This window comes from Tympanuchus pallidicinctus, unplaced genomic scaffold, assembly GCF_026119805.1.
Source record: "Tympanuchus pallidicinctus isolate F22 unplaced genomic scaffold, pur_lepc_1.0 scaffold15, whole genome shotgun sequence".
NCBI lineage: Eukaryota > Metazoa > Chordata > Aves > Galliformes > Phasianidae > Tympanuchus > Tympanuchus pallidicinctus.
In genome coordinates this window covers 32,110,974-32,137,679 of record NW_026294669.1, presented here as the reverse complement: position 1 = coordinate 32,137,679, position 26,706 = coordinate 32,110,974, and the positions used below count along the sequence as shown (strand labels likewise).

General features: G+C 41.2%; 2 protein-coding genes across 16 annotated transcripts in view; one reads left to right on the top strand and one right to left on the bottom strand.

Moving 5' to 3' along the window:
- The window catches only part of RPE (ribulose-5-phosphate-3-epimerase), a 55,885-nt gene that overhangs the window by 16,606 nt on the left and 12,573 nt on the right, over positions 1–26,706 (bottom strand). For 7 of the 10 annotated variants that reach the window (XR_008204691.1, XR_008204694.1, XR_008204695.1 and 4 more), the window contains exon 6: positions 21,482–21,672. Coding sequence is in view for 1 of the 10 variants with exons in the window: in XM_052675136.1 (XP_052531096.1) it covers positions 21,655–21,672 (18 nt within the window). In the remaining 9 variants the exon portion in view is untranslated. Of the gene's footprint in view, positions 1–1,273; positions 1,372–18,651; positions 21,673–26,706 lie in introns of those variants that run through there. The other 3 variants (XR_008204697.1, XR_008204699.1, XM_052675136.1) reach the window with 3 other exon arrangements.
- KANSL1L (KAT8 regulatory NSL complex subunit 1 like) overlaps positions 1–26,706 on the top strand; it is a 57,202-nt gene that overhangs the window by 22,811 nt on the left and 7,685 nt on the right. For 5 of the 6 annotated variants that reach the window (XR_008204683.1, XR_008204686.1, XR_008204682.1 and 2 more), the window contains 8 exons: positions 1,898–2,016; positions 6,737–6,938; positions 17,073–17,235; positions 21,099–21,209; positions 21,581–21,718; positions 23,864–23,988; positions 25,133–25,257; positions 26,106–26,160. Coding sequence is in view for 1 of the 6 variants with exons in the window: in XM_052675100.1 (XP_052531060.1) it covers positions 1,898–2,016; positions 6,737–6,938; positions 17,073–17,235; positions 21,099–21,209; positions 21,581–21,718; positions 23,864–23,988; positions 25,133–25,257; positions 26,106–26,160 (1,038 nt within the window). In the remaining 5 variants the exon portion in view is untranslated. The remainder of the gene's footprint in view (positions 1–1,897; positions 2,017–6,736; positions 6,939–17,072; positions 17,236–21,098; positions 21,210–21,580; positions 21,719–23,863; positions 23,989–25,132; positions 25,258–26,105; positions 26,161–26,706) is intronic. The other variant, XR_008204684.1, reaches the window with a different exon arrangement.

Below are 26,706 nucleotides of genomic sequence, written 5' to 3'. Positions count from 1 at the left end.
TTCCTGTTCCTGAATCTCTGTGCCAATTTTTCTTATTTGATAGTCATACTTTCCTGTTCTTAAAGTGCTTCCCCTGTTTGATGGATTTCAGCCACAACAGACAGGAGTGAGGAAGCAATGAAACAGGAAATTTACATGCACAGTGCTGGCAATTGCACAAGGTAAACCAAGAGCATTTTTAGAATGTGGTGAATGTCCCCTCCTAAGTAACTACTTGGAGAATTAAACACACTTTTCTTCTCGTAAAACATTGACTAATTAAGTACTAGCAGTGCGTTTACTGGTACCCAAGTAGTTACAGAGCTCCAAGAAATGTGATGGTCTGAAAATGACTTGCAGGTGTTCTTCTTGCAGTGCATCTCTGGGTTCACACAGATTTCTTCCTTTCGTACTGCACTAAGCTTTGGGATTTGATCTGCTGGGGTTTTTGATGATTAGTTCTGTAAGTTAACCTGGGCCCTAAGGTCTGGGTTTCTTCATGTTGAGAAGAGCCATGCTGTAGGCTGAAGTATCTCTATACACATTCCCACAGAATTCTTCAATCTGTTTTTAAAAAAGGTAAAATACAAAATGACTGAGCCTTCCTTTTATTTATTTATTTTTTTTAAGACTGTTTTTGAGTTCTCTACGTAGCTGTGCAACATCTTAAAAACGTGTAATTTTTTCCTTGCAGTTTGGATGTCTGCCATTATGGTGGTGCTTTTCCATTCAGTGGAGTCTTTGCTTCGTACAGATTGAATGCTTGTTGAGATTTTGAAATCAATCTGATAAATATGTTACTCACATCTTGTTTGCTTTGTGTAGATCTTTTATGACCAAATTGCTATTGCTGTGCTTTAAAATCTGTCCCTGAATGTTTTATTCCGTCCTGCAATTTTTACCCGATGACCGGAATGCATCACTTAAACATTAACAGAAAAGGCATGACTTGTAATTAACTGGAAAATAATTTTTTCAGCCTCTCCCTGTATAAACGATAGTGCCTAGAAATGCAAGCAGAAGTCACTTGGGTAGCCTCTGGCCATTCTTGTTTTGAGCAATCAGTTCTGACTGAAAAGCGTACGAAGTGATTTAAGAAGTTTAAGAAGCATGTATGCCATTTCAGATCCATTGCCTTTGTGTTCAGTATACAGCAGTTTCCTCTAAGCAAGCTGCGGGCTGCATTTATTGTCAGAATAACCATGAAGGTCTGACATTTTAAACAAAACCATTGTGAAACGTTATCTGGAGTCAGTCCACAACTCGGTGCTTTGTAGGGAGCTCTTGGTCTTACCAAATAACCTGCCTTTCTTCTGGGGCGATTTTAGAAGGCAGTGGTTTTGAGGTCGTTGGAAGATTTTAGTCATTCTGTCCGTAGCTACAGTAGTCTTCCTGTAAAAATAGAGAATAAAACAAAAATGGTGGCTTTGTGGGATTTTTCTTTGTTTCTGTTGTTGTTTTTACTGCCGTGAGCAATGAAGAGTATTCTCTTAACAAGAGCGCATACTTTTGAGTGAACAAAATGTGCCATAAGTAGACAGCAGACTTTTTTTTTCCTGTTGAAATGCTTTCTGAGCTGCAGCTGTTGTAACATCAGCTGTAAAAAGTTCTGGTTTCTTCTGCTGTTCTAACAATCTTTGGCTGCAGTACCGAAATCACAGATCTATTTGGTGTATTATTTATTCGGTGTCCTTGGCAGGTAGTTGAGGGGTGGGTTTTTTTGTTTGTTTGTTTTTATAGCTGAGCATAATGTGGAAGAAAATAAACATGCAGCTCTTGGTTATTCACAAGAAGAGACTAAATACGATTCTTCCATGATGTATGAGATTGGAATCTTGAGTGGGAACGCAACAGAAGCCCAGGAGCCGTTGAGTATGGATAGAAGTCTGACTACCTTCTGTGTTTTTATTTTTTCCAGAGTGCACAACTGAGTGAAATCATCAGTAGCCTCATTGCTCCGCTCAACCTGTCTCCAGCTTCTTCTCTCTCATCCAAAACTTGCAGGCACAGACAGCTGGTCAATGGCATCTCCTTCAGGTAGGTGACAGTACGGTGTTATTTTCTTTGGGAATAACTATTGGAAAAGTTACATAAATTCAACAAATAATCCTTATGGTATTAGGTTAGAAAGAAAGAACTGCTCTTTGTAAGCTTCAAGAGTGACAAAGTTGAGCTTGGAAAGTTGTAGTGTATTTTTGTTTTCTTAAAGACATCATAAGATAATGCTAGCACCATAATTCCACTCAAGTAAGTCCTGGGATGAAGAATGTATCTGTGCAGTAGTGAAAGGACTCATTAAATTGCACACTATTTTTACATATTTTAGACTCAGTGGATTCTGTCATCATGATTCACCTTAATTACTAGGAAGCTGACAAATTAGATTTCACTGGATTAGTAAAACACACGCCATTGTGTTTTACTGTTTACATTACAAGTGCCATTGCCACTTGTACCTCAACGTGGGTCAGGGTCTGTTTATTTCTAATAGCTTCATCAGTTTGCACATCTTCAGTTTGAGGCTAAATGAATCTTTGCCAGCTAATCTTTCATGGGCTTACTTTTCCGGGATGAAAGGATGTAGCAGCTTGAAATTAACGCTGTAGGCAAACATTTCTTAATACTATGCCATAAGTTTTAGTAACTTTATCCTGTGTTTGTTCATTTTAAAATACCCTGCAGGTACTTTTCTGTATTAATCTCAAAACACTATTAAGATTATTATTTACAGTCCTATCTTACAAAAGACCTGGGTACATGGAATATTTCTCTTGGTAAGGTGATTGGAGGGATGAGGGCATAGCTGAGTTATTCACAGGTCTTGATTAAGATCAAGTGGCTGAAGAAGGCGTTCACTATTAGGGCCAGGGGCTTTATGGCAGTGTCTGCAGCAGCACGTAATTCCCTGGCTCCCACTTCCATGTAGGGCTGGTCACACCGTCTGTTTTTCAGCAGCTTTGCTGCAGAAGCTGTAGCTTCCCACGAGGAGATTATAATGAGCAGCTTGGATGGGCAGCTTCTTTTAACTGCCGTCTGTTGCCAAAGCGACTGTGTGACTGTGCCCTAAATTTGAGGATGAAGAGGTCCTGTCATGTGGCATTTGTGTTCCTGATCTAGTGGTTGTTTACAAGTAATGCAGGGAAAAATCAGAATACTCCACTGAGTTCTGGAATAAAAGCTGCCCTGATGGGTATGTGGAAGAAGAGAAGAATTAAGACCATTAGAAATGACTCAGTGACTTTCTTGTGCAATGGACGAGGAAGGAGTCCTGTTTTTTAAGTGTTTTTAGATGTGAATGAATTTTACTTCGTGATGAGGGACACTAATGATGCAACATCAAGGCACTGCTCTTCTGCATTTTACTTTCCATCAGACATTTGTCAGGAACTATCCAAAATCAGCCCTCTTTCCCTTTTATGAGCAGCACAGCTGCTGGAGCAGCTCAGGGAGCGCACTCTCTAAGGCTGGTCATTTTCTACCCGTGCTCTGTAACAACCAAAGGAAGAATGGGAAGACATGGAGGATTTTCTCAGTGCTGTAGGTCTGAACTGGAGGTGGTAAGTTAGCTGCTGGGAGGGAATCAAAGAATCACAATCGTAGAATGACAGAATGGCTTGGATTGGAAGGGAGCTTCATATATCATCCAAGCAGAGCTGCCAGCCTCCAGCTAGATTCAGTACTAGACCTGGTTGCTCAGGGCCATCCAACCTGGCCTTCGACACCTCTGGGAACACAACATCCATATCCTCTCTGGGCAGCCTGTGCTAGCACCTCACCACTTTCCCTAATCTAAATCTTCCCTCCTTTAGTGTAAAGCTGTTTCTCCTTGTCCTGTTGCTGTCTACCTGTGTAAGAAGGTGATTTCCCTTTAAATACTAGAAGGTCATAATGAGGTCTCTGCACAGCCTTCTCTTCTCTGATTGAACAAGCTTAGTCCCTTCAGCCTGTCTTCGTAAGAGAGGTGCTCCAACCCTCTGATCATCTTCACTGCCCTCCTCTGGACCCTCTCTGATAGCTCCACATTCCTCCTGTGCTGGGGGTGTCAGACCTGAATGCAGTACTCCAGACAGGGCTCACAAGGGCAGAGAGGAGCAGTCCCCTCCCTCACCCTTCTGCCATCCTTCTTCTGATGCAGCCCATGATACCACTGGCCTTCTGGGCTGCAGACACACACTGCTGGCTCATTTTAAGTCTTTCATCTATCAGGATCCCTGAGTTCTTCTCAGCAGGGCTACTCTCAGAGGCTTGTGACTTTTCTACGTGTTATCTGGAAAATCAGTTGAATTACTTTAATTTTTCACTTCTTGTATTGTGAAATGTTTCTAAGCCTGTGAATAAATACATCTCATTAAAGGTGGTAATTAAGCACAACATAGAGTAGTTGTCCTTAGAATCCCAAAAGGAAATTCACTGACTCCTACTTGTGGTTTTGAGTGTGCTTCATTTCTTTTTGTATTTTATTGGTGTCCTTGTTTAGTGTGCAGTTAAATCAAGCAGTTACATGCTGAAGTTAACTTCATTTCTTGGCTAATTCTCCCCTCACTTTTTCCAGAGCACTGACTGACTTTATTGTGTATTTTAGAAAGTAGAAATCAAAATCAACTTGAAAGTAAGGTGATTTTTAGGATTTTGAAGATGGAAAAAGAAGGGATGGTATTGCTGTTTTAACTGTTATTTTTCCTTTAGTACATTTTTGAAATCTGTTGTAGGCTCTTGATGCAAAAGATGTAGTCCATGTTTAAAGTAAGTCTGTGCGTGAGGTGCTTTGAGCTTTGTAACGATGGAGGTTGCAGTATGGCTGGTTACTTGGGAGTTCCCAGTGGAATTGGTGGTACATGTACAGTTCCTGGTTGATTAAATGTGGGTAAACTTGAATTGCCATTTGTCAAGGTATGATTTTGTTAGTGGCTTCCCTGTTTTCTTTTTTAATGTAGCCTTTCTTTGCTCTATTGAATCTGGATCCAAAGATAAGCCAGATGAAGGTAAATCTTCATAGAAGCAGCTCCTTAATAGAATTACTTCCTTATCAACAGAGAGGAGTGGAAAAAAAATCTTTAGTTCAGAACAAATGGAGCCTGTCCTGTGGCTTCCAGTACATGTATGCATACTGTAAGGTCGCTGTTCTGCAGCTAGTCTGCAGTGCAAGACAGGCCAACCTAGAAGCTTTGAAAGGAGCAAATAGAGGAATTTGACCTCTGCTCTTCTGTAGAATCCTGTTTTGAAAACTATACTGCATGAAGCTCTAAATACATGGATAACTTCAGCCTTGACTTGGAAGTGTTGTTTACATGAGTGGCAGGAAAAAGGTATTGCTGTGTATTGCAGCTCCAAACCACAGAACTGAGAACTCTGCTTCATCTGAAACAGGAGCTGAGCATTCCTGGAAGGCACAGGAGGGTAAATAGAGCAGCTGGAAAAGGTTGCAGAGAGATCATCAGTGACCTACGTAGCACACCAGAACAAAGGCAGCAATTGCAGAAATTGAGACTGAGGAGCTTTTTGTGCTAATACTCTTTTCCAAATGGTTTTCATGTAAAAGGGTGGTAGTGGAAGTTCAGAAATTGGTCTTGGCACTCCCTGATGTCAGGGCAGATAAGAACAGAACAGAAGTTTTTAAGCATTCGGACAAGGTACTTTAATGGAACTTTCGCATGGTCCTGCAATATTGTATTTCTTTCTCAAGCTGTAAAGTTCAGCATTTGCATTAAGAATGTCATGCTTCACTGCTTTGGGTTCTGTCTCGGCACTTACTAGTGTGTTCCTCTACATACATACCATTCTTCTTTTAATTAGCACATTTGTCATTGAGTGTGTATCACTTGTTGGGGGTTTGATGTGTCAGAAGAATAGTTCAGATTCATGCCAATAAAACATCGTTGCCACGACAGCCACAGCATGGGGTGGTGTTTAATCAAGCTTTCGTAGTGAGCCCTTCTACTTAATAAATAAAAATGTACCATTAGTAGATAGCTCCTTCTCAAAAAGATTGATAAACGGCCCTGTAATAAATTCATTTTCATGTTTTAGTGCATGTTGTAGGTTTTCTAATAAAGCTGTATCCTACCAGATAAAGTTCATGAAAGGGAATAACTATTCATGCAGAGAAAACAATTGTTCCTGCAGAAAGATGGCGTGTTATGACCCAAGGCTGAGATATCTCATGTGTTTGCACTTCTTGGGCAGTTCAGAGTTGCAGTCAAGGTCTCCAGTATTGCAAAACTAAATGCACACTTGAGTGATTTTTGCAGGGCGCCTTTACCTTTGCAGGCAGATGTTGCTGCAGCAACAAAGTAAGGCTGGGATACCTGGGAAAACGAAGTACATTTGATGGCATTGTATTGGTTAAACTGAAGGAGCAAAAAATCAGGCAATCTCCAAGTATTTAGGCAAGATTCTAGGTCTCCATGTATTAGCACAACTGTGTAGAATGTAGGTTTGCAGAGAAATAATAGTTGTAACTTCAAGTTCATAGGTATCAGAAGCACTGGGGAGAGCTCTTGAATTTGGAAAAAACAAGAAATGTTAGAAAAGTTAGCAAGAATGGTGCATTTCTTTCTGTGATGAAACACAGACTTAGTCAAAGAGCAAACAAAACACACAGGTGCTTTCCTGAAGCAGTGTGCTGAAATACTTCAGTGTGTGTCACGTTTTCTTAGAATCAGATGGCTCATGCTAATCAGAGGTTGAAATCTTGGCCGGTGCACATGGAGCATATTTAACACTTGTATTAACTCTCTCATTAATTATGAAACTGCAGGGCTTCAGACAACAGAGAAGTATCCTCTTCAAGCAGCTGGTTGCTTGATCATCAGCACATCAAGAAAAGAAGAAGAGACAGGACAAGACTAAGATCTTTTTCTGTGACTAATGTCAGCACATCTGCCCGAACGAGGCCACTTCACAGTTTCCAGAAGAGAAAACTCTACAGAATGCACAGTGCCTGTGACTGGAATCAGCAGGTAGGCCTTCTCTCTCTCTTCAGGAGACAAAAGCAGAGTCCAGCTGCTGGAGCCTGCACATGTCTGTCTGGTGTGTCAGAAGAACGGTGCACGCTGTGTTGCTTATGTGTTACTTTCAGGGAGCGTAGAGGTGTGCCAGCAGGAGCTCAGAGTTAATGAGTTGGACGTAAAAACCAAAGATTGCTCAGAATCCTGCTTTTCAGATGAATTTAGTGCTAGGCTATCTTTAAAATCCAGTCAGAGGACAACTCAAGATTTTCTTTGGGAGGCTTGACTGCTGAGGAAACAGACTTCGGTCTAAATCAGCTGCCTGCTTGTTATCAGAATATTTGCTTTAGCTACAGGAAAGTTTACACAGCTGGTGGCACATTATTTTCTAGGAAATTAAGTGGCAATATCTTAATCTTGTTTCCGTTTTTTGCTGTTCCTGATTAGATACATTACTTCTTCCATGGTGTTTCATGAGTGCTTTAAAACTCTAACAAATTCTCTGCATTACAAGGGAATTCATCTTTTAAAATGGGGGAAAAAACACAGTTATGCAAGACAAGTTCATATCTGATATTAATAGCATATTGCTGTTAGTGGAATATAATGAATTTATTTAGCTGTAATGCTTAAAGCAGCAATTTGGGGGCGGAGACAGTATGAACTCTTTAAAGCAATGTTAATCCAAAGTGATTTTAATTTCTTCATACGTCATCTTTTAGAAGCAGTGCTGTATTGACAGCAGTCTCTGTGTCTTCTCTGCTAACTGTCTAGAAAATGCTAAGTGTACCAGTGGTCTGGGGATGACGTTTCCCCTGCAAGGATGTTACCTGAGTGTGCTGATTCAGCACCTTCTGCAGCAGAAGCTTGTGAACAGAAACTTTGTTTCTGGAGACCATTGGTGGGAATACAAAGCAGAGTTACACCTTTATCTTCAGCCAGCCGTAGAGCTGAGCAGCTCTGGGTCGTCAGTATTTTCCACAGACTGTAGGACTGAAGGGAGATGTTTTTAAGTAATCGGTGATCGGTTGGATCTGCAGTAATTCCGTGTGTACTCCTCGTTTTTTACATTTCTGGTGCTGGGTTTCCATACATTAAGCCACCTCCAGTGTCTGCACTGAAGATGCAGAGATGTCCAAAGTTGTTTCTCTTTGGCAGTAAAAACTCCTCCCAGAGCTTATTGAACAGAAGATCTTGCAGCTTTCCATTTAACAATGACCACTTTCACTCTCCCTCCAAAAAAAATGAGCGTTCCCCTATTTGCAGAGGAGCCTTTAGCATTAGTTAACTGGAAGCCAGCTTTGGTGCCACGTTCAAAGAATTTCAGTCTAAAATTTTGGAATTCAGGACATGACTGAAGTTTTAATACTCCTTCTGCAGTGATGGGATCCAAAATCTCATTGGTTTGGAATCTCTAGGCTGCTTTCCAAATACCTAGGGCTCAGTTTTACAGTTGCTGAGCTTTAGTAATGGACCTCATAGATGGAAGGAGAGATCTGCTAGTTTGTTCCTCTTGCCTGGTGATGATCTGCTTATTGACTCTGAATCTCAGCATCTTTGAGGTGATTGAAGGCCAAGCAGCTCAGATGCTGTCAATAGATACTGGAAATGTGTGCACTGAGGTTGCAGTTCAAATGCACCTTCTTCAGCTTTACAATCAGAAGCCTGCCTCTAAGTGTTTTTGAAATCATTGCTAGCCTTAGCCAGCTTGTCATGGCTGCCTGTACATGCTGTGTAATTTTCACTTACTGTGGCTCTCAGCACAGAAATCTGTGGTTATACTTTGCTTTCTACATGCAGAGTTTACCAAGGGGCTGATGGAGAACTGTGTCATTGTGCTACAGAGGGATTCTGCTCATGTTCCAGGAGAAAATAGGTAGTGGCAGCAATCAAGCTGTCAGTTTCAGACTTCATGCAAGTGCCAAACTCAATTAAAATTTTCAAAATTAAGGTAAAGCAGTTAACAAAGACACATACAGTGTTGGTTGAAAACAGAATAACAGTGATCCTGCTGGGGAAGCGAGTGATAAAATTGGATTGGACGTTTCCACCATGTTCTGACAATCAAATCTAAGTGGTTATCAGGTCTCTCAATTAAGAGCCATCGAAAGAGTATTGTTTCATTGAAGAAATTTCATTCTGACAGGTTCTGTCACTTTCTTAATGCTGCACTTGCTACACTTGGTTACCCAGCTGTTGATGAGATTGTTCAGCTTGAAATACGAGAATGCTGGATATCAACATGGACTGAGTTGTAGATTAGATGGGGCTAAGACTGCAAAACGGGGAACAGCCTCTGGAATTGATTTCCTTTCAAAATGTGTTTATATCCCAAATGGCAATCCAACCCATTTCCTATGGCTCTTCATTGAAAAATGAGTTATTCCTTACAAACACAGCAAATAGCTGGGTTTTTAATACAGTGTTACTGTGCTGCCTCTGGCAAGTTGTTGTCCCATATTTTCTCAAGTTTTAGGTATTTATATAGCTTGTGGTACCATGGTGTCTGCAGAGTCCCATTTCTTTAAGGACATTGGCTTGAAAGCAAGCTGCAGCTAAGGAAGACTTGCTGCCGTGTCCCTGCAGCAGCTGTGCGGTTAACAGAGACCAGCTTGTGTCTAAAGAGAAGGTGGGATCTTCTGAACATTGCAGCTCCTCAGCCAGCCTCAGCACTAGTGAGTGCCAAGCTGTGCTGGTGGGCAGTGCTGCTCTGTGGAGGGATCTGAGCAAATGAGAACTAGAGAATTCTGGCTAGAGAAAGCACAGCAAAACGCGGAGACTGCTCTCTAGGAGATGTAAGAAATGTTGGCTTATCTTGGAGGAATTTGTTTTTTTCAGAACAGATGACTGACTGTATACTCTTTGTTTATCTGATGGCAATCACAGCATTGTCCTTCACATCTGTTCAGATTCTTTTGGGAAGTTCATTCTCCCCTGCAGCACCCAACACACGCGTTAGGAAAAGGGAAGTATGAAGTTGAACTGCTGTCCCATCTGTTGGTTCACAAAGGTCACTGGGAAGAGAGCCATGTTTTTTCTCTCTCTACTGCCATGCTGCATACATTTACAGTGCTGTCAAAAGTTTGTGCATTTAGTGACGTAGTATCTGCCCAGTGCCTGCTGAGAGATGCCCTGTATTGTCCTCTGCTTTGCTGCCTTTCAACTCTGAAGAAGACAACTCCTTCCCCTGTATTTTAGATAATGCTTACAGAGTAGTATCTGAAAGAAAGCATAGAGCTTATGCAAGTACCAGTACAAAAAGAGATGACTCCTTGAAATTGTCTGCAACTCTAGAAGACTCTCCAGATCAACATGATAGCTAGACTGCAATGGGGATAAATAAAACAGGATGCAGGGTGTTTGGCTTATCTGCCACCATCCAGTGTCCTCAGGAACATGAGACATCCTTTAGGGACAAATCTGCTTGTCCACTAATTCAGAATGAGTGAACAAGATGATCTGTGAGTCATTTTTTGGCAGTGCTATCTGTTTTGTATCTGTCTTCCTTCATGATCTAAATATCTCAGTAAGAACGTAGGCCATTTCTTGATTGTGAGTCAGTGCACAGGCCACTCAAAATAATCCATGCACACAGTAAATCCTGGGATGCAGTTTGTTTCAGAGTGGACAACGTGATTGTAGTGACAGATTTCAGCAGCAAGAGTTCTGAATGAATGTTAAAAACATTTGTGTGGGGTAACACAAAGGAGTAAACTGCAGCCACGTTGTAGGAGGAGGATGCGTGCTTGAGGACGGGGGCTGGAATCCTGAGATTGCTTCATGTGAAACATTGAGCTGCTGTTGAATCTTTTCCCAGTGGTTGCTGCTTTTATAATTTCTTTCCTACCCACGCCCACTGTGGATTCTCCAGCGTCAAATACCTGAGTGCTCCTGCAAATATTCTTCCTGCAGTGAGGACCTGGAATATCTTTGCTTCTTGCTTTGTTTTTTTGCCCAAACTTGGAGGATTTAAATGTATCTTAGAGACCTCAAAAGTTCTGGTAAGTTTATTTAAAAGCAGCCAATAAGCATTATTGCTACTCAGACAGTCTCAGAGAGGTCTTCGCTCAGCTGACATGCCATGCTGTTTACTAGAGTGTATTTGATCTGTGTGGTTTGTTGCAGGGTTTCTTTCATAACAAGGAATGTGTTTTACCAGGACATTTTGCTTCTCACATCCTACCTAATGGCACTTAGTTTGGTTGAGAGTTGCTTTACCAAGAGATATCACTGGGACTAGGTAGTGGCTTAATCCATTAAAACATTATACAGTAATAGCTAAAGGTAAGAGGCAAAAGAGGAATGAGATCTAAGGACTGTAACTTTGGGTCCTCTCCACTTCTTTGCAGAGTCCTGGAGCACCGTGTGTGTTTTTAAGCTGAAAATTCCCTTTGTATTCTCTATTTCCATGTGCTGGAGGAAGATGTGGTTGTGTGGACTGAGGCACACATAGAGAAGGCTGGAATGTAAATTTGCAGAGTTGCCAACACTCTGAAAGTCAGGAACTAAGGCGAACATTTTAGCCACCCACTTCCATTTCCTCTGGCCAGATTGTCCCATGTTGTTGTGGTTTGTTTATTTGCATTACAGGAGATACAGGTGAATTCTGTGCTATCACAGAATATCCTGAGTTAGAAGGGACCCACAAGGATAGAGTCAAACTCCTGGCTCTGCATAGGACCACCCAAAATGTAAACTGTCGTGTCCCATTTCCACCTAGTACAGATAGAAGCAAAGTGACAATTGCTGGTTTCTCTAGCTCACTCAGTCTCTACATTTTAAAACAAAACCAAATGAAACAAGAGGCTGTTCAGAAATCCTGTGTAGAATAGTAACTATCAAGCATTTTATTCACTAGCCAGCTAGAAAGTTTGCCTTCAGTGAAGCAGCTATTTCTCCTTAGTTGCTGTGAAAGGAGTCTACTGGTTGTCATTCCTCTCATTGGTATCCCTAGATATTGGCTCTGCCACCTGCCTCTGCATTGCTGGCTTCTCAAAGGCCATGAGTACAAGGAATGTTGTTGTGGTGCCAAGTCTCTTGCAAAGAGGCTTCAAAAAGAGGATGCACCGTGCTTCTGAGAAAGTGGCATACCTCTGAGGGTGTATCAGCCTTCTGGTGTGGGGTACAGTTCTTTGGTTATGGCTTACCAAGTTTGTAAGTGAAATTGCCAGTTGATAAAATCACTATCTAACTCTGGAAGTTTATATATATGTATATATATACACACATATATGAAAAATAAATATGCATATAAATATAGGAAATAGAGTAAATATAAATACAGTAAACACAGTACTATAGTAAATATAATACAGATACTTTTATATATATATGTATATGGGTATATACGTATGTATGTGTGTATAAAAGTAAAATTAGAAGTAAAAGACAGAACCAATAAATACTGCCTGGAAAAAAAGTAGCATTCCTGTGCATTCAACTGTTCTGAATGCGTGTTAAGACTGTTGTCTGCTGGGGAGGAAGGAAGGGGGAACTCCTTTAGCTATTGCCAGTAAAACATACTCTGTCTCTGTCAGGTTTATGTTAAGCCAGTCAGTCTGAAAAGTCTCTTTTCCACAATGAAACACCTGAAGTGTGCTTTTCACAGCAGTGCAGTTTTAGCTTGTTATGGTACTTCTGTAGTGTTCTACTGATCACATCTATTCCTAATGTCTAGACAGCATTTTTACAAAACTTACCACCATAGGTTAAAAAGTCCTTTCCTTCTTTGGGTTTATTTGGTCAAAAATTAATCACTAACCCTGATTTTTCAATTGATTTGTTTCTTCAACAAAAGCTCTTTGTTTCAGGATCTTTAGGACAACATACATTTCCCACCAGAGCAGGTGAAAGTCCATCTCCCATTGGCTTACAACAGGATTGAAAGAACTAAACTAATTTATACTTCTGAGAGGTGGGTGGTCTATAGGAATGGGGAAGATACCAATCCCTCTGTGACACTGACCAAAATCCTAATTTGAGACAAGCTGGACGCTAAGTATTTTGCGCTCTGTCTTTTATGAAAGTCAGTTTCCTTCAATTCTCTTCCTGGAAAAACAGACTTCTGCCACAGGAAGTGCTGCTGTATCCTTACTGACAACTTCAGAGGGACCACAGGCAGACTGATACGTTCACATCCTGGGGCAGCTTGCTGTGCTGCACCTGACCTATGTGTGGGTTGCAGGCAAGCATGAGGGAAAGGTCCTCTCCAGAAGCTTCATCTGGCAGGGAGGTTCTGTAAGGCAGCACACACCTTTGGCACCGTCTGCTAGGGGCACCATTCCATGAAGGGTGTCTGAGATGCTTTGCCCATCTTCTCCCTGCACTGCTATGTGTTAGGTATCAAAGAGGTGTCGGCCATCCACACAGAGGTTCTCTTGTGTCCTGCAGGTAAGCCTCTGCAATGTAGCTGGCTACTCATTTACTGAAGAACAGCCTTTAATATTGACAAAGATGGCTCCTCTTTGACGTTGCCGGAAAGTTTTGAGTGTGTGTTGTGTAGGACGAGTAAATCCTTTTTCCTTTCCTTTTTCAGGCTTATGAGAGTAATCAGAAGCAGACGTGACAGATATTCAGCAGAGTGTATTTGAGCTGACTTAATTAACTTGCTGGATTCATACGCATTGGTGTAATTGAACTGTGGCTCTCTGTTGTACTGTTACACTTCGGCTTGTTTCCAAAAATGGTAGGAGTTTCAGTAATGAGTAGCTGAAACCATGAAGTGAGTATTCACTTCAGAAGTCTTAACTAGGAGCACAGAACATTTTTCTCTTCAATTATGGCACTCTTTGTGGCTGCAGACCTTCTTCTCTCTGCAGAAAGGTAGTTGGCTGGTACTGTCCAGCCTTCTGAACCTTCTGCAGCGCTGGCTCATGCCCATCATGCTTGGTCTCATGAATCAATTTATCACAAGCAAGTGCAAAAATTGTTCTGAATATCAAAAAAAATGGCTCACTGTATTTTCTACGAGTCAGTAAAATAGTACTGAGAAAAAGAAGCCAAGAAGATTAAAATTAATAATACTCTAAAAATCAGATTCTCTTGGTGACACTGTTCCTTACGAGGCACAGAGCTGCTATTTTAGTTTAATATTTAAAGACCACACTCTTCTGAATTTCTCTTAAGTACAGTGTATTTTCTTTTCCATAACAGAATTAACCTAATGTAATGTTATTCTTCATATCTACTTAAGCTCAGGAAGCGTGAGGTTTTGTATTTCAGCAGTGAAGAAAAATGGTTCAGTAGGTGTGTAAGGTATAGGATAGCAGGGGAAAAAATGATAAGAGTTCAGTAATACGTTTTTTGCCTTCTGAAAGGTTGGCATTGTAGCCAGCATGCCACAGAGGCCTCTCTTTGGAAAGCTGTACGCCTTGGTTTATCTTAAAACCACTTTTTGTTGCTGTGTTGGGGTGCTGGTATTTATGGGGTGGTTTTGTTTACTTGGCTTTTGGTGAGCTGCCGCCTTCTTGGTTTTGTTTTTTGGTGTGCTGCTGCCATAGTAAGTTGAGTTGTAGCCTCTGTTCAATACGGAACTGGAAGGGGAGAGAGGTTGGTTCCCCAGCAGAGCTGTTGTTTTTTTTCTATGGGGTTGAGGCACTTTCTTTGAGCAGCATGCTCTCATTGCAGAATGAAGGGCTTCAGAATTTTTTTCTTCAAGAGCTGATTAAATCAACATTCCTGACAAACATCATCATTTCACTCATTCAGCATTTTCCAGTGGAAAACTACTGCATCAGAAATTTAAACCAGATCCGGTAACCGGGAACACAGATACTGCCAGGCTTGTTTTGAGTTGTTTTTTTTTCTAGTAACTTCAGAGGGATATTTAAACACAACTGCTCTCGTTTCTGTTTAAGTCCTTCTGTTCTTTTGAATGATGAACTGACTTAATGAAAGACTGAATGATTGAGGTGTCGATGCCAGAGCGTTCAAGGAAATAATGCACAAATCCAGGCAGAAGGTTTGTAACTCCCACCACAGACAAGATGAGGAAAAGAATGTGGCATTTACCAACACTGGCAATTTGATTTTATTACTGTTTGAAAATAAACTGTGATTGTGGAGGTTATTTGACCATTTGATGCATGTTTTTCAGCAGGCTTAGCTTTAAGCTGTATTCTAAATGTGTTTGCAAATGAAGTGAATTCAAGCAGGAAAAAGTCAGTCAGCGCTAAGGGACTGTGTGTCAGAATGTGTTGCTCTTACCCATATATTTTCTAGGGAATTTTACTGATTGGTGTTTGGGGATTTCTTTTAAAACCAACTGCATTAACTCTACTTTGAGTTCATTTCCAGAAGAAGAAATCAAGCAGAGTGAGTGCAGCAACAGCTTAAAGTTGCGGACATTCAGGAAACCAATTCATTCCAGAAAAACAAAATCTGGTGAAAATGGGGTTTTATGAAGTTTTGGAAAGTCAAATTTAGAAATTGCATGCAGGTAAAAGCTCTTTAGGCTTTAGCTTAATGGTCTGTATAATGGGAAACATTCAGTCTGCTTTAGAGCTTACCCCTCTGGTGTTTCCAAACATGTCCCTGTTCTGCCAACACTTCATGGGTGTTTAAAGTTTAACAGAAGAAGTATCCCATATGTCTGACGTGGGAAATAACACAACACTGATTTGAAGGAGTCCTGGGCTAGAAAAGAATTATTTCCACATGAAGTTGAAACTAGTTCCATGTAAACCCATGTATAGAGGTCAAGGTGGCTTAGGGACTGTTAATGTTTTGATAAAAATGTGAAATACAACAAGCAGTCCTCAGAACCACAGGGTCTCCCCTGCTCCACTGTCGCAGCATGCAGCTCGTATGATTTTAATCTATCCTGCAGTACAAAGGTGAACAATTTACTATTTTCTGACTTAGCATGGGTTGCAATACTGATGCCACATCACAGAAGTACAAACTACAGTTAATTAGAGAGAGAGAGAGTGGTGGATGCTAGCACTGCATCACTAGCAGTTGAGTGACACTGCTAGAATACAGCCCGGAGTCTCTCAGGCAGGAGGAAGCAGCTAGAGATGTCATGGATTCAGGAAGCAGGACGACTAAAAATACAAGTAAAGTTTGTTTGATCGTCTTCCCTCTGATGCAGCTGTTGGCTGGTTTCCTCTTGTTCCATAAAAAGTCTTAAGAAAATCAAGACCACTGTGACATTCATTCTTAGTTTATTAAGTTGAAATCCTTTTCCAGGAGACAATAGACGTGGCTGTTTCCACAGTATTAAGCTAGAAGCTGATACTTCAGGGTTCCTGTTTCCTCTCTGCTCATTTTAGGTTTTGCAGCATTTGGCAAAGCAGCAAACCCTGGGTTTTTTTGAGCACAACAGCAATGGATGACCTTAAAAATGCCAGTACCTTTGGGGCTGCTATTCGTAGTACCTAGTAAAGCTGAAAGTGACATCAGCAACACTACTTTCCTGCAGTAGCTTGTTCTGAAGCATGGGCTTGTTTTGACTACTGCTTAGCAGTACTATGTTCCACTCTTTCCTTCTCTAAGCATGTCTCAGCATTTTGCCTGCATGCTGCTGCTTTGTCCTTTCCTGTTGTGTTTTGCCATTCTGTCTTGCTACTTTGCACCCACCAGTCCCATGCAATCCGTCATTTTACTTTCTGTCCCTTAACAGGCCTTGCAAACAAGCAGCTACGTTCATATTCACAGTTCTGCTCCGTCTAGTAGTTCTCATATTACCTATTAATCAGTCAGTGCATCCATCTCCTGTATTTATTGTTCTGTATCTTCTTTCATATGTGTTATAACAAGGGAAGGACTCTGTCCTCTTGCTTTGTGTAAATAGTATGCACAAAATATTTAATATTGTCTTGCTTTAAAATATATAAGCTCACACTGTCCAGAGAAGTAGCTTTTTGGCCATGGGTTTATATAGGAATAATGACTGGAACTGCAACATTTTGCTCTGGAAACTCTGACAACTGGTTCCTGGCCTCTAATAAAAGGGTATTTTTATATTCTTTGTATTGTGCACCATAGAAGAGTTAGTCATATGTAGATTATCTGACATTTGTGCGAGTACTTTTCCCATTCACATGTCAAAGAGTGACTGTGAGCTTTTTTATTCTTCTGATCCAGCTGGAGGGAAGTTAAGTGAGTAAAAGAGAAGTTAACCTTTGTTCCTGTGTTTCCATGCAGACTTCATCTTTTAGAGATACCTCCTTTCCATACAGAACTCAGTTACCATGTGTGGTGCCAACCTCAGCATTGAGCAGTAGCGAGTACAGCCCGGAATCTAAAATGCTGGATTACGTGCAAGAGCTGGACTCTTCCTTCCATCCAGTCCTATCATTCCCTTCAGGTAAGTAACCCAAACTCCATGCCTCCACAGAGGGCTGGGTGCTTGTGAGAGCTGTGCAGGCTGTGGACTAACTTTCCTTTGGAGTGGTTTTTAATAGTTCTTACAGAAAACTTCCTACTGGCAGAACACACGTGTTTAGGCTGAAGGAAAATCGTAGTTTCACACTGATATTTGAAAAACACATCTGAATTTTCCATACCAGTAAGGCACTTGCAGCTAAGAAAGTGTGGTCTGGGAAGAATTTGGGCTTCTTTGTGCTAAGTTTCACAGTGTGTCCACTCCAAGTCAGTGGCAATCCCTTGAATGGTGCTATTCCCACACATCTTGGTTCTGTTGCTTCGTGGGCAGCTTTTAGCTCAGGCCCTTTGCACTAGGCTCAGAAAGTTTTTGTAGTTCTTGTGATTGTTTTAGTGATAACCAGCCTTATGGTGGTTGCTGATGTTAATGATTTCTGACATCTGATTCTTTAAATCTTCTTGAACAATAATGCAGATGTTGACTCTGTCTCTTCCTTGCTCTGAAAGTGCAACTTGCACTTCCAAATTACCACATCAAGTGCTGTTGTCTGCAGAAGGGATTCATACTATTGAATTTTTTCTTTCTTTGTGATTTTTTTTTTTTTTTTTTTTGGATTTTAGACAAAACCTTTTTACTGAGCAGTATGGGAACCCTGCTGTAACGAGGGCTTCTTTGCCACTAAATAATCCCTGCAGAGGAGAGCTGTCCCCGCATGCTTCCTGGGTCACTCGGTGCCAGTTTTTCTACCTAATCAAGTTGTTTCCTTGCTTCAGCTTCTGAGCAAGGACTGCTGATCACAGCACATGTTTTGAGAGGCATTTGTCAGTGTTTCTTTAAATATCTGTTCAGGGATAGTTGTATAAGGCTGTGCCCCTTGCCTTCATTCTTGCCTTAGTCTTAAGGGAGACTAGGAAGTTTGACAGGAATGCTGGAAATCTATCAGAAAAGAAAACCAACTCTAATCATCATGAAAATAAAAGAAACTGAAAGGCTGTTGATTGCCTTGTGGATACTGTAGGTCATTTTGCCAGAATGAAGGAAGAAAAATGTTATTGTGATACTAAGGGCATCTTTCTTTTGAGGAATATTTATCCTCTTTTTCCAGGAACCTTAGCCTTGCTAATAATAGATAAGGCAGGATAAGAGTGCTGGACTGCTGTGTGCTGCTTGGACACACTCCTTGCTTTTGAGGGAGCGTGGATTCCTGCTCTGGATCACGCTCTGTTCACTTTGCTGTCTTTTCCTTGTCAAGAGGACTGTTAGTTATTTGTCATTCTCTTTTCTATCAAGTAATGGTGAGTGAGCGTATGCTAGAAATTTTCCAGTTTGATCAGGCAGTGTGATTCACTTTCGTGTCTTCTTTGCAGCTTCCTTAGTTAACCCTTTCCAGAAGGATAACTTCTCTCAAAATACAACTCCTGGTATCCCCACATCTTCTATCACTTTCTTCTGAATAAAATAAGTTTGTCAACAAAGCAGAAAAAAAGGCTTTCTTTTTAATTTCCTCTGTGTGTTAGAAAATAACGTTTGGTGTTGTCGTATTCTGAAGCTCTGAGGATTAGGTTTTTCAGCGTGTGATGATGGATTCAGTATAGAATTCAGATATTGTTCTTGTACCTATTTTTTTATTTGTATTTTTTAATTTCAAAGGAGAATCATTATTTGCAGGCGAGGTGATAGAACTGTGCAATTAGACTTGCTTGCTTCAGGAAATATAATGATATCATGGATCCAAGTCTTAAGAGATTCCATATTACAGAGGGTCTTTCATGAAAAAGTGCAGGTGATTGCATCATACCTTGAGCATGAAAGTGGTTTTCAAGCTTACGCTTTCAAGGACGGAACTTTGTAGGTTTTATCTAAGGCACTGGGCCTGGTGCTTTAGCACCTAGTTTGTGGTTAATCTGGAACAAATGCTGTTGCCATTTTAATTAAGGGACAGGAGCACGTAATCTGAGACAGTGAGGTTGTTCGTCAAGAATCACAGAATCACAGAATTGTAGGGGTTGGAAGGGACCTCCAGAGATCATCGAGTCCAACCCCCCTGCCAAAGCAGGTTCCCTACACAGGTAGGCATCCAGGCAGGTCTTGAACATCTCCAGAGAAGGAGACTCCACCACCTCCCTGGGCAGCCTGTTCCAGTGAAGAAGAAATCAAGAGAACTTTGGTGGTTTTTTTTCCTTTACATGAATGTCATGACTAATAAACTTTTCAGACCTTCTTTACCTTTTTTCAGAGGTAGAAAAGGAAATGTGCCAAAAACCTTGAGGGGAAGAAGACCTTTTGCAGGTCAGCTTTGATCTTGAGACTAAATACCTACTTAGATCAGTTTCAAATTGAAATAATTTGTTCTTTTTAGTTAGCAAAATACATTGAAAGGTTCTGTCCTGGCAAGTCCTCAAGGCACATGAGGCCGTGGTCGTATGTAAATAAAAATAATTTAATGCCCACCCTGTGGCCCCGTACTCAGTCCTCTGAATGTAACAGTTGTCAAGCCTGCTTCTTATGTTGACATATTTCTTTCTACTTAATTTCTCTTTTTTCTTTTTATTTCCAGAAAGTCTTTTCTTATAGTGACCTATTTTTCTTAAGCCTTCCTGTCTTAACAACAGTGGCTAAATTCCTTACCACTTGAGATGTTTTGCAGACTAATTCTTGGTTAGAACTCCCTCAGGAAATGAATTATATTTCCTGCTATAGCCTTTGCCAGAGAGGGAAAGAAGGAATGTATCTTGAAATTACCTCTAAGCTCTCAGCAGTAGCAATTTTGAAAAGTGTTAATTACTTGTACCCAAAAGGCTGAACCAAAAGCCTTGTAGATTATAGGGAAAGTGCCCTGTGTGCTCTTTATCGTGCTGGGCTCAGTACAGAAGCTAGTCAAGAGGGGAGGACCTCAGTCTTTCTCTCCTTTTATCCTCCAGAGCTTGTTTTCATGAAGATCAATTCTGGAGTTGTGGCAGGTACAGACACAGTTTATTCCAGAGTAATACAACCTTGAATTTTCTACTTTGCCACTGAAGACTAAAGAAGCTAAGCTGTGAATCTACAGAGTGTCCACACTGTGATTTGTTGAGGAGCATCAGTTAAATTTAAGTCCTACCTGGATTTTAATTGCCTTACTGGTCCTTAAAAGCTCACAGTGCAGGAGGGCTTGGAACCACTCAAGCATAATGCCTTTGTTGGCACAGGTTGCAGTGCCAAGCTAAACTTTGACTTGTTTCTACCATAGTACAACTCATTTTCTACTAGCAGAAAGAAAGGTACCTTCACGTCTTACCTCTCAGCAATTACAGGAGATTATCTTAGAATCACAGAATGGTTTGTGTGGGAAGGGACCTTAAAGCCCATCCAGTTCCAAACAGCTGTACGGAGCAGCTCGGGCTGCCCAGGCCCCATCCAGCCTGGCCTTGGGCACCTCCAGGGATGGGGCACCCACAGCTCTCTGGGCAGCAGTGCCTCCCCGCCCATCTGATGTCGTACTTGTTTTAGATGCACACGTGCAATAATTGCTGAGAGTTACCTTCCCTGCAATTTCTTGTTTATGTATGTGAAAGTCACACCTTTGAAATGTCTGGCTGGGATGTGGTCATCAGGTTTTCCTTTGGGCTTTTCCCGGTTTCAGATGTTCACCTAGATTGTGTCCATATTGACAGTGTCAAGATACTGCAGATGCTGTAGTGAGCAGATCTCAGAGCTGTGCCATTTCATGAGTCACAGGACTCAAGACAAAGATGATATGATACAGTGTCGTGTAAATTGATTCCTAGACCTCTAGTGATGACACATATTTCATTATTTCACGGGTTACCATCTAAACCTTGTTTTGTTTGGATTGTTTATTTTAGATATTCCTCTTCACATATACTTTGAAACATTATTAAGGAAGGATGACGTCAAGGGAGAACCTGTTGATGCCTCGTATCCTGGAGTGGAGTTTAAAATAGCTCCAGAAAATGGTACGTAAGGCAAAATAGTGTAATGTTTGCAAGACTGTTTTTCATTAGTTTGTCCCAAAAACATTCAATTTGTAAATTTTGCAAAGGCAGTTATCAGAGAAGGTAACTGGCCAGGGATTTTGGTGGAAGAGGAATCTCTAGAACACAGGTACTGCAGTTACGCTGAAGCAATCCCATCAGGAGGGCACCAGCACAGTGCAGGGAGTTTGGAGTACAAGTTCTCTGCAAACACAGGTGCCCCACCGCAGTGTTTTCAATGTTTGGATCCTTACCTGAAGTTTGCCTTTTCCGCTGTAAATAGTTCACCAGCATTGCCTGGAACTGCAGCCATGGAGAATAAGTTCACTTGATATTTGCTTTTTCTGTTGTAGACTATAACCATCATAATGTTGCTCTCAAACGATGGAACAATAGCTGTTTATCTAATTCCAAATCTCAATCAGTGTCAGGAACATCTGAGCAGCTGTCGGAAGGAAGAAAGAAAAGACATCTAAGTGAGACAGCAGTGGGTAAGAGAAAAACTGTTGTTTAAGGCACTTCTGTTTGTTCAAGAGTATGTACTTATAAATGAGTTTGTCATTGGGCTTTTGTGAACAAATTCTGAGGTGTCTCCAAAAAGGGAAGTATTGAAAAACTCTTCAGGAGTAAAGGAATAGACTTAAAATGCCAGGAAAAGTAATGTGCTATTGTAAAGCATCATAATCCTTCTCCTTTTTTCTTCAGTGTGCATTGCAAAAGGAGGCAAGCTTCTGTATTTCATTTTTAGAATGCTCTTTAGGGAAGCTGCTTAGCAGTCCCACTGTGTTTTTGTAATGCTGGGTGTCATTATTTTCATGATGAATTTTTTTATAGTAGCCTAGTGAAACTGACTGAATTGCAAAGTTATCTGTCAAATCACGTGCCCAACCAAACATTTACTATTCCTGGCATCTTTGGTCAGCAGTGCTTCATTTCTTGTCTGCTGTCATTTGTGGTTCTGGTTTCCTTCCAGGCTGTTAGGAGGACTTGTGGGTAACCAGTGCTTATAATTAGTGTTTTCACTCGTTACCTTTATATTTTAAGCCACTGAATCTCCACTTCAGCAACAGGTAAATTAATAGAAGCTGCCCTGAAATCTCTACAGAGCCACGAAGAGCAATGTGATCATATAGACAGGAAATTCAACACGCCCATGTAGATTTAAACAGCATCTTACTTCTCCAGGCCATTGGGATGTAAAATCTAACAAATTCTATTACAGGTTCATTTATGTGAACTTTGGGAAAACTTTTGGCAAAAACCCTCCCAAAAGATACAAGGAAAAATGATAAGTAGGAAGGCAAACTGTAGTAGTGTAAAATGTCCCCTAGGAAAGAACTAAAATCATCAGTTAACATGATGGGAAAATACACTTCTAGCAGGGATCTGGGTAAAGCTGTAATCCAGGTAAAGGAACACAGGTGTGGGAATTGCCACAGAGAGAATTCAGCCAAAAGTTATGATGTGCTTAAGAGCAAGAAGAAAGCCAAGATGCCCCCAAAGGCACGTGCTGACCCAGCACTCCTTGTGACCATGCTGCTTCCCCAAGTGAGCTGTCGTGCACTCTGAGAGCAACAACTGGAGATACTGGGAGCACCACAGAGAGAACCTCTTGATATAAACCTTCCGAAGATACAGTTAGTCCTCTGCTAATAGTATGTGGCTACTCAGGGTAACAGAAGAAAAAAACCTATCTTTTATCATAAGGATCACAGTTTCCCAATGCCAGAGAACTGCTTTGTAGTATAGTCGTGAGTAGCAGCAGCAGTTCCAGTTTATTAGTGCTATGGGTGTAGTACTACATATTTATTCCTAATTTGGGCTCTGTCTAGGAGAAATTATCCATGGGGAAGGTCAGCCTGATGAACAAGGCCAAAAATAAAAGCTGTGTGCCAGGGAGCTGCAGTGCTGCCTGGGAGATGGGAGTTCGTGTCCTTGACCCGGCCTGCTTGGATGTAGGATCTGACTTAGCTTTTCTTTTTTCAAGTTGGAATCTGCTGCTTCTTTTTTATTAGTTGTTAATTCGTTCTCTTTTTTTTTTCATCTGGGTAGAAGGGAAGCAGAACGCTGGTGGTTATCTCCTGAATCCTCTTAAATGCTGCTTCCACTGAGACTAAATAAGAGTAAAGAGGAATTAGGATTTCTCTGGAGCAGTGGGCCAGTGCTAGAAGAAACCACACATGGAGATGGAGAAACTAATTTTGTTTGTTAGCCCCGCTGCCAGTTTTGTTTCGTTGTTTGCCCGTTTATCTGGAGGAATCTGTCAGTCACGGATTGGTACATCGGAGAGATGAAGTGCTCTGAGGGGATGCTGGGAAGCATTCTTCTAGGTCTGATTGGATTTGCTGTGTGTAGTCTAGGATGGTTTCTGTAATAAGAAGTAGGATTTGCCCATATGAAGTTGGTTCCAGCAGAAGAAATCCTTTGTAGAAGGAAAGGGACGAGCTTTGTGGAACGGCAGTGACAGGATGAGTAACAAGTGTTTATTTAGACAGCTTTTTTTTAGTATTCACTAAATCTCAAGTGGATAGCTGTGGGCTCCTAGAAATGACTTTACTATTACTGTATGGAAAAATATCCTTGGTCTAATAGACAACAGTCAGTATGCATTTTTTATTGCTGTTCTTTCATGACAGGCGAACGTAATGGTAGGTTTGAGACGTTCTCCTTTCAACATGCAGAACCAGAATCCCCTGGCAGTTTTGCAGCCGTGACCAATATCAATGCGATGTCTAGGCCCACTCACAGCACTTCATCACAGGTAAAAGAAAAATGCATCACTGCCCTGGCTGAAATGTTAACGGAGTTGCAAACAGTCATCAAAAATGTGTGCCCTTTTTATCTGACGTAGGGTTAAGTTACAGTAAAGAACCTTCTTTGCGTTAAGTAAATTATCCCAGATGGAGTATCTGTGCTTGGAAAACAGATAATTGTTTGTTAAAGAGTTTCACAGATAATAGAACTAAAGCAAGCATTTCAGTTACTGGCACTGGGCCTTTCATTTTACTTTTTTTCAGATTTCGTTGAGTATACCCTAATTTATACTTCCAGGTTTACACAGGAGCTCTTAAAACACTTTCTTCTTGGTGCAAAACGTGCACCGAGTGCAAATACAGTCACAACACTTGTTAAGCCTCAGCTTTGCTGCTTGAAATCTCTGTGCAACTCAGCCTCTGGTATAGAAATTTTCTGAGGAGCAGCAGAGCTCTGATTCAGCAAAATCCCTGAAGAAACTTTGTTTTAACTCTATTGGAAGTACTGAACAAATTCATTTTGCTACTCAGGTTTCAGGCCCCCAGTTCTGTTTGGCCTATTGCTGTGCTGGTGCCTGCTGAGTTTTAATCTGGTGATGATGGCTGGAGAACTGAATTCTGATACACATCTTCCAGGCAATTTTGGCCATGCACAGATCTCTTATTACTCTTCTTTGATGAAGCCATCTTTGAAGAACACCTAAATCAGCATTTTAGAATAGATCTCTTTCCATTACCATTCAGCTAAAAATTGAGATATCTTATTATGTACTACATCATGATTTAAAGCTAAATTTTCTCTGGTAATCAAGGAAGCTCAGTTTTTAGCCTTATAGGATCCATGCACTACTGAGCACAGAAAACCAGGAATCCTGGTATGATCATGGCAAAGAAATTCAGTTATGAAGAAGGGAGCATTAAATTTGAAGATCTCTTAAGTATTCAAAATTGATTGTAATTGAAATTAGGGAAATACCCACTGATTTCAGAGTTATGAAAGCAAGGAGTAGATCTTAGTGATAAGATAGTTTTAAGATCATTAGACCTCCAGAGTCTCTTGAAGAGTTTCTTCTTGTGCATTTGTATTATTTCTCAGTTAACTTAGTTCTTGTGTTGTAAGCTGATGAATCTTGAATTGACTCTATTATACAGCATAACTCCAGGAGGAGGCTGAGAAGCGAGAGCTCCTATGATATAGACAACATTGTTATTCCAATGTCACTGGTGGCACCATCAAAGTTGGAGAAACTGCAGTACAAAGAAATCCTGACGCCAAGGTTTGTTCGTGACCTCAGTTGCAAAGAAAGTGGCAAAATGAACGTGACAGCATTAAGGGTACTGATAATTTGTATTAGATAATGTTACAATACTGAGGCGATCTTCTCATGTGCTTGGTGGTTGCTTTTTAATATGCATTTCAATTTGTGCATAGAAGTGGGTAAAAAGATGGGTGGTAGGAAGACTGATCAGCTGATGGCACAAGGGAAATAAAGCAATAGGTACAGAGTAATGGCAGATGCAGAGACTGGCTAAAAATAGAAGGGATTTTGTACCATTTGAATTGTAGAGATACTTGTAGGCTTAAGTATGCTATTGGGCTGACCCTCTCAACAGTTACGTGGAGATTGCTGTCTTTTGTGTGCATCTGGTTCATTGAGACCCTGGAGCGTGTCCAGAGAAGGGCAACAAAGCTGTGATGGATGAGCACAAGTCTTATGAGGGAGCTGAGGATGTTCAGTGTAGGGAAGAGGCTCAGGGGAAACCTTACAGCTCCCTACAACTCCCCGAAAGGAGGCTGTGGTGAGGTGGGGGTCGGCCTCTGCTCCTGCATAACTACCATGAGAGAGAATGGCTCTCAGTTGCACCAGGGAAGGCTCAGGTTGGATATTAGGAAGAAAGTATTCTCTGAAACAGGCTGCCCAAGGAGGTGGTGGAGTCATCATCCCTGGAGGCGTTCAAGAGATGTGTAGATGTTGTACTGTAGAACATGGTTTAGTGGGGAAATACAGTGGCAGGTGAACAGATGGACTTCATAGTCTTACAGGTCTTTTCCAACATTGGTGACTTTGTGATTCTTTACAATGACTTAGCTTTTAGGTAAATTGACTTCTCGTTTCATTTCTAGCTGGAGAGTTGTTGAATTAGAGCCTTTGGAAAGATCTCATGTAAATGAAGAAGAGGTAAGCTATATTTTAATTAAACCAACTGCATGGTTAAACTGGATGTATAATTGGGATAATCAGTATGTATTTTCTAAAGACTTTGTACAGATCCTGGTAAGTTTCACATTTCAAAGTACTGGGTCTCAGAACTTGGGAATATGTCCTACCCCAACCTACCAGACCCTGTAGTGGATGACAGAAATGCAAGAACCTCCATTAATTACTGCTTTTTCATCTAGCTCCTATGTCCCTTGCTATTGGCAGTCAGAGCTCACGTAGGGTCCTCTGCTCCTGAGCACTCAGCTATTGGGTCTGCTACTGTGACTGTCCCTGGCGCTACCTGTGCTATAACATCTCTTGTCCTTTTCCTTCATGGCCATTTGCCATGGCCTCTTGCCCTCCAAGAGGTAATTTGGCATTTTGCCTGCAGGCCCAGAAGGTTCCTCAAGTCCTCTTGCCCGCGTTCCTTCAACTCTCCCGCTGGAAGCAAACTTTTCTGCTTTCCCAGGAGCAGCATAACCTTGGGCATTTCCCGCTCGTCTTTTTGCCACGTCTGCACACTGT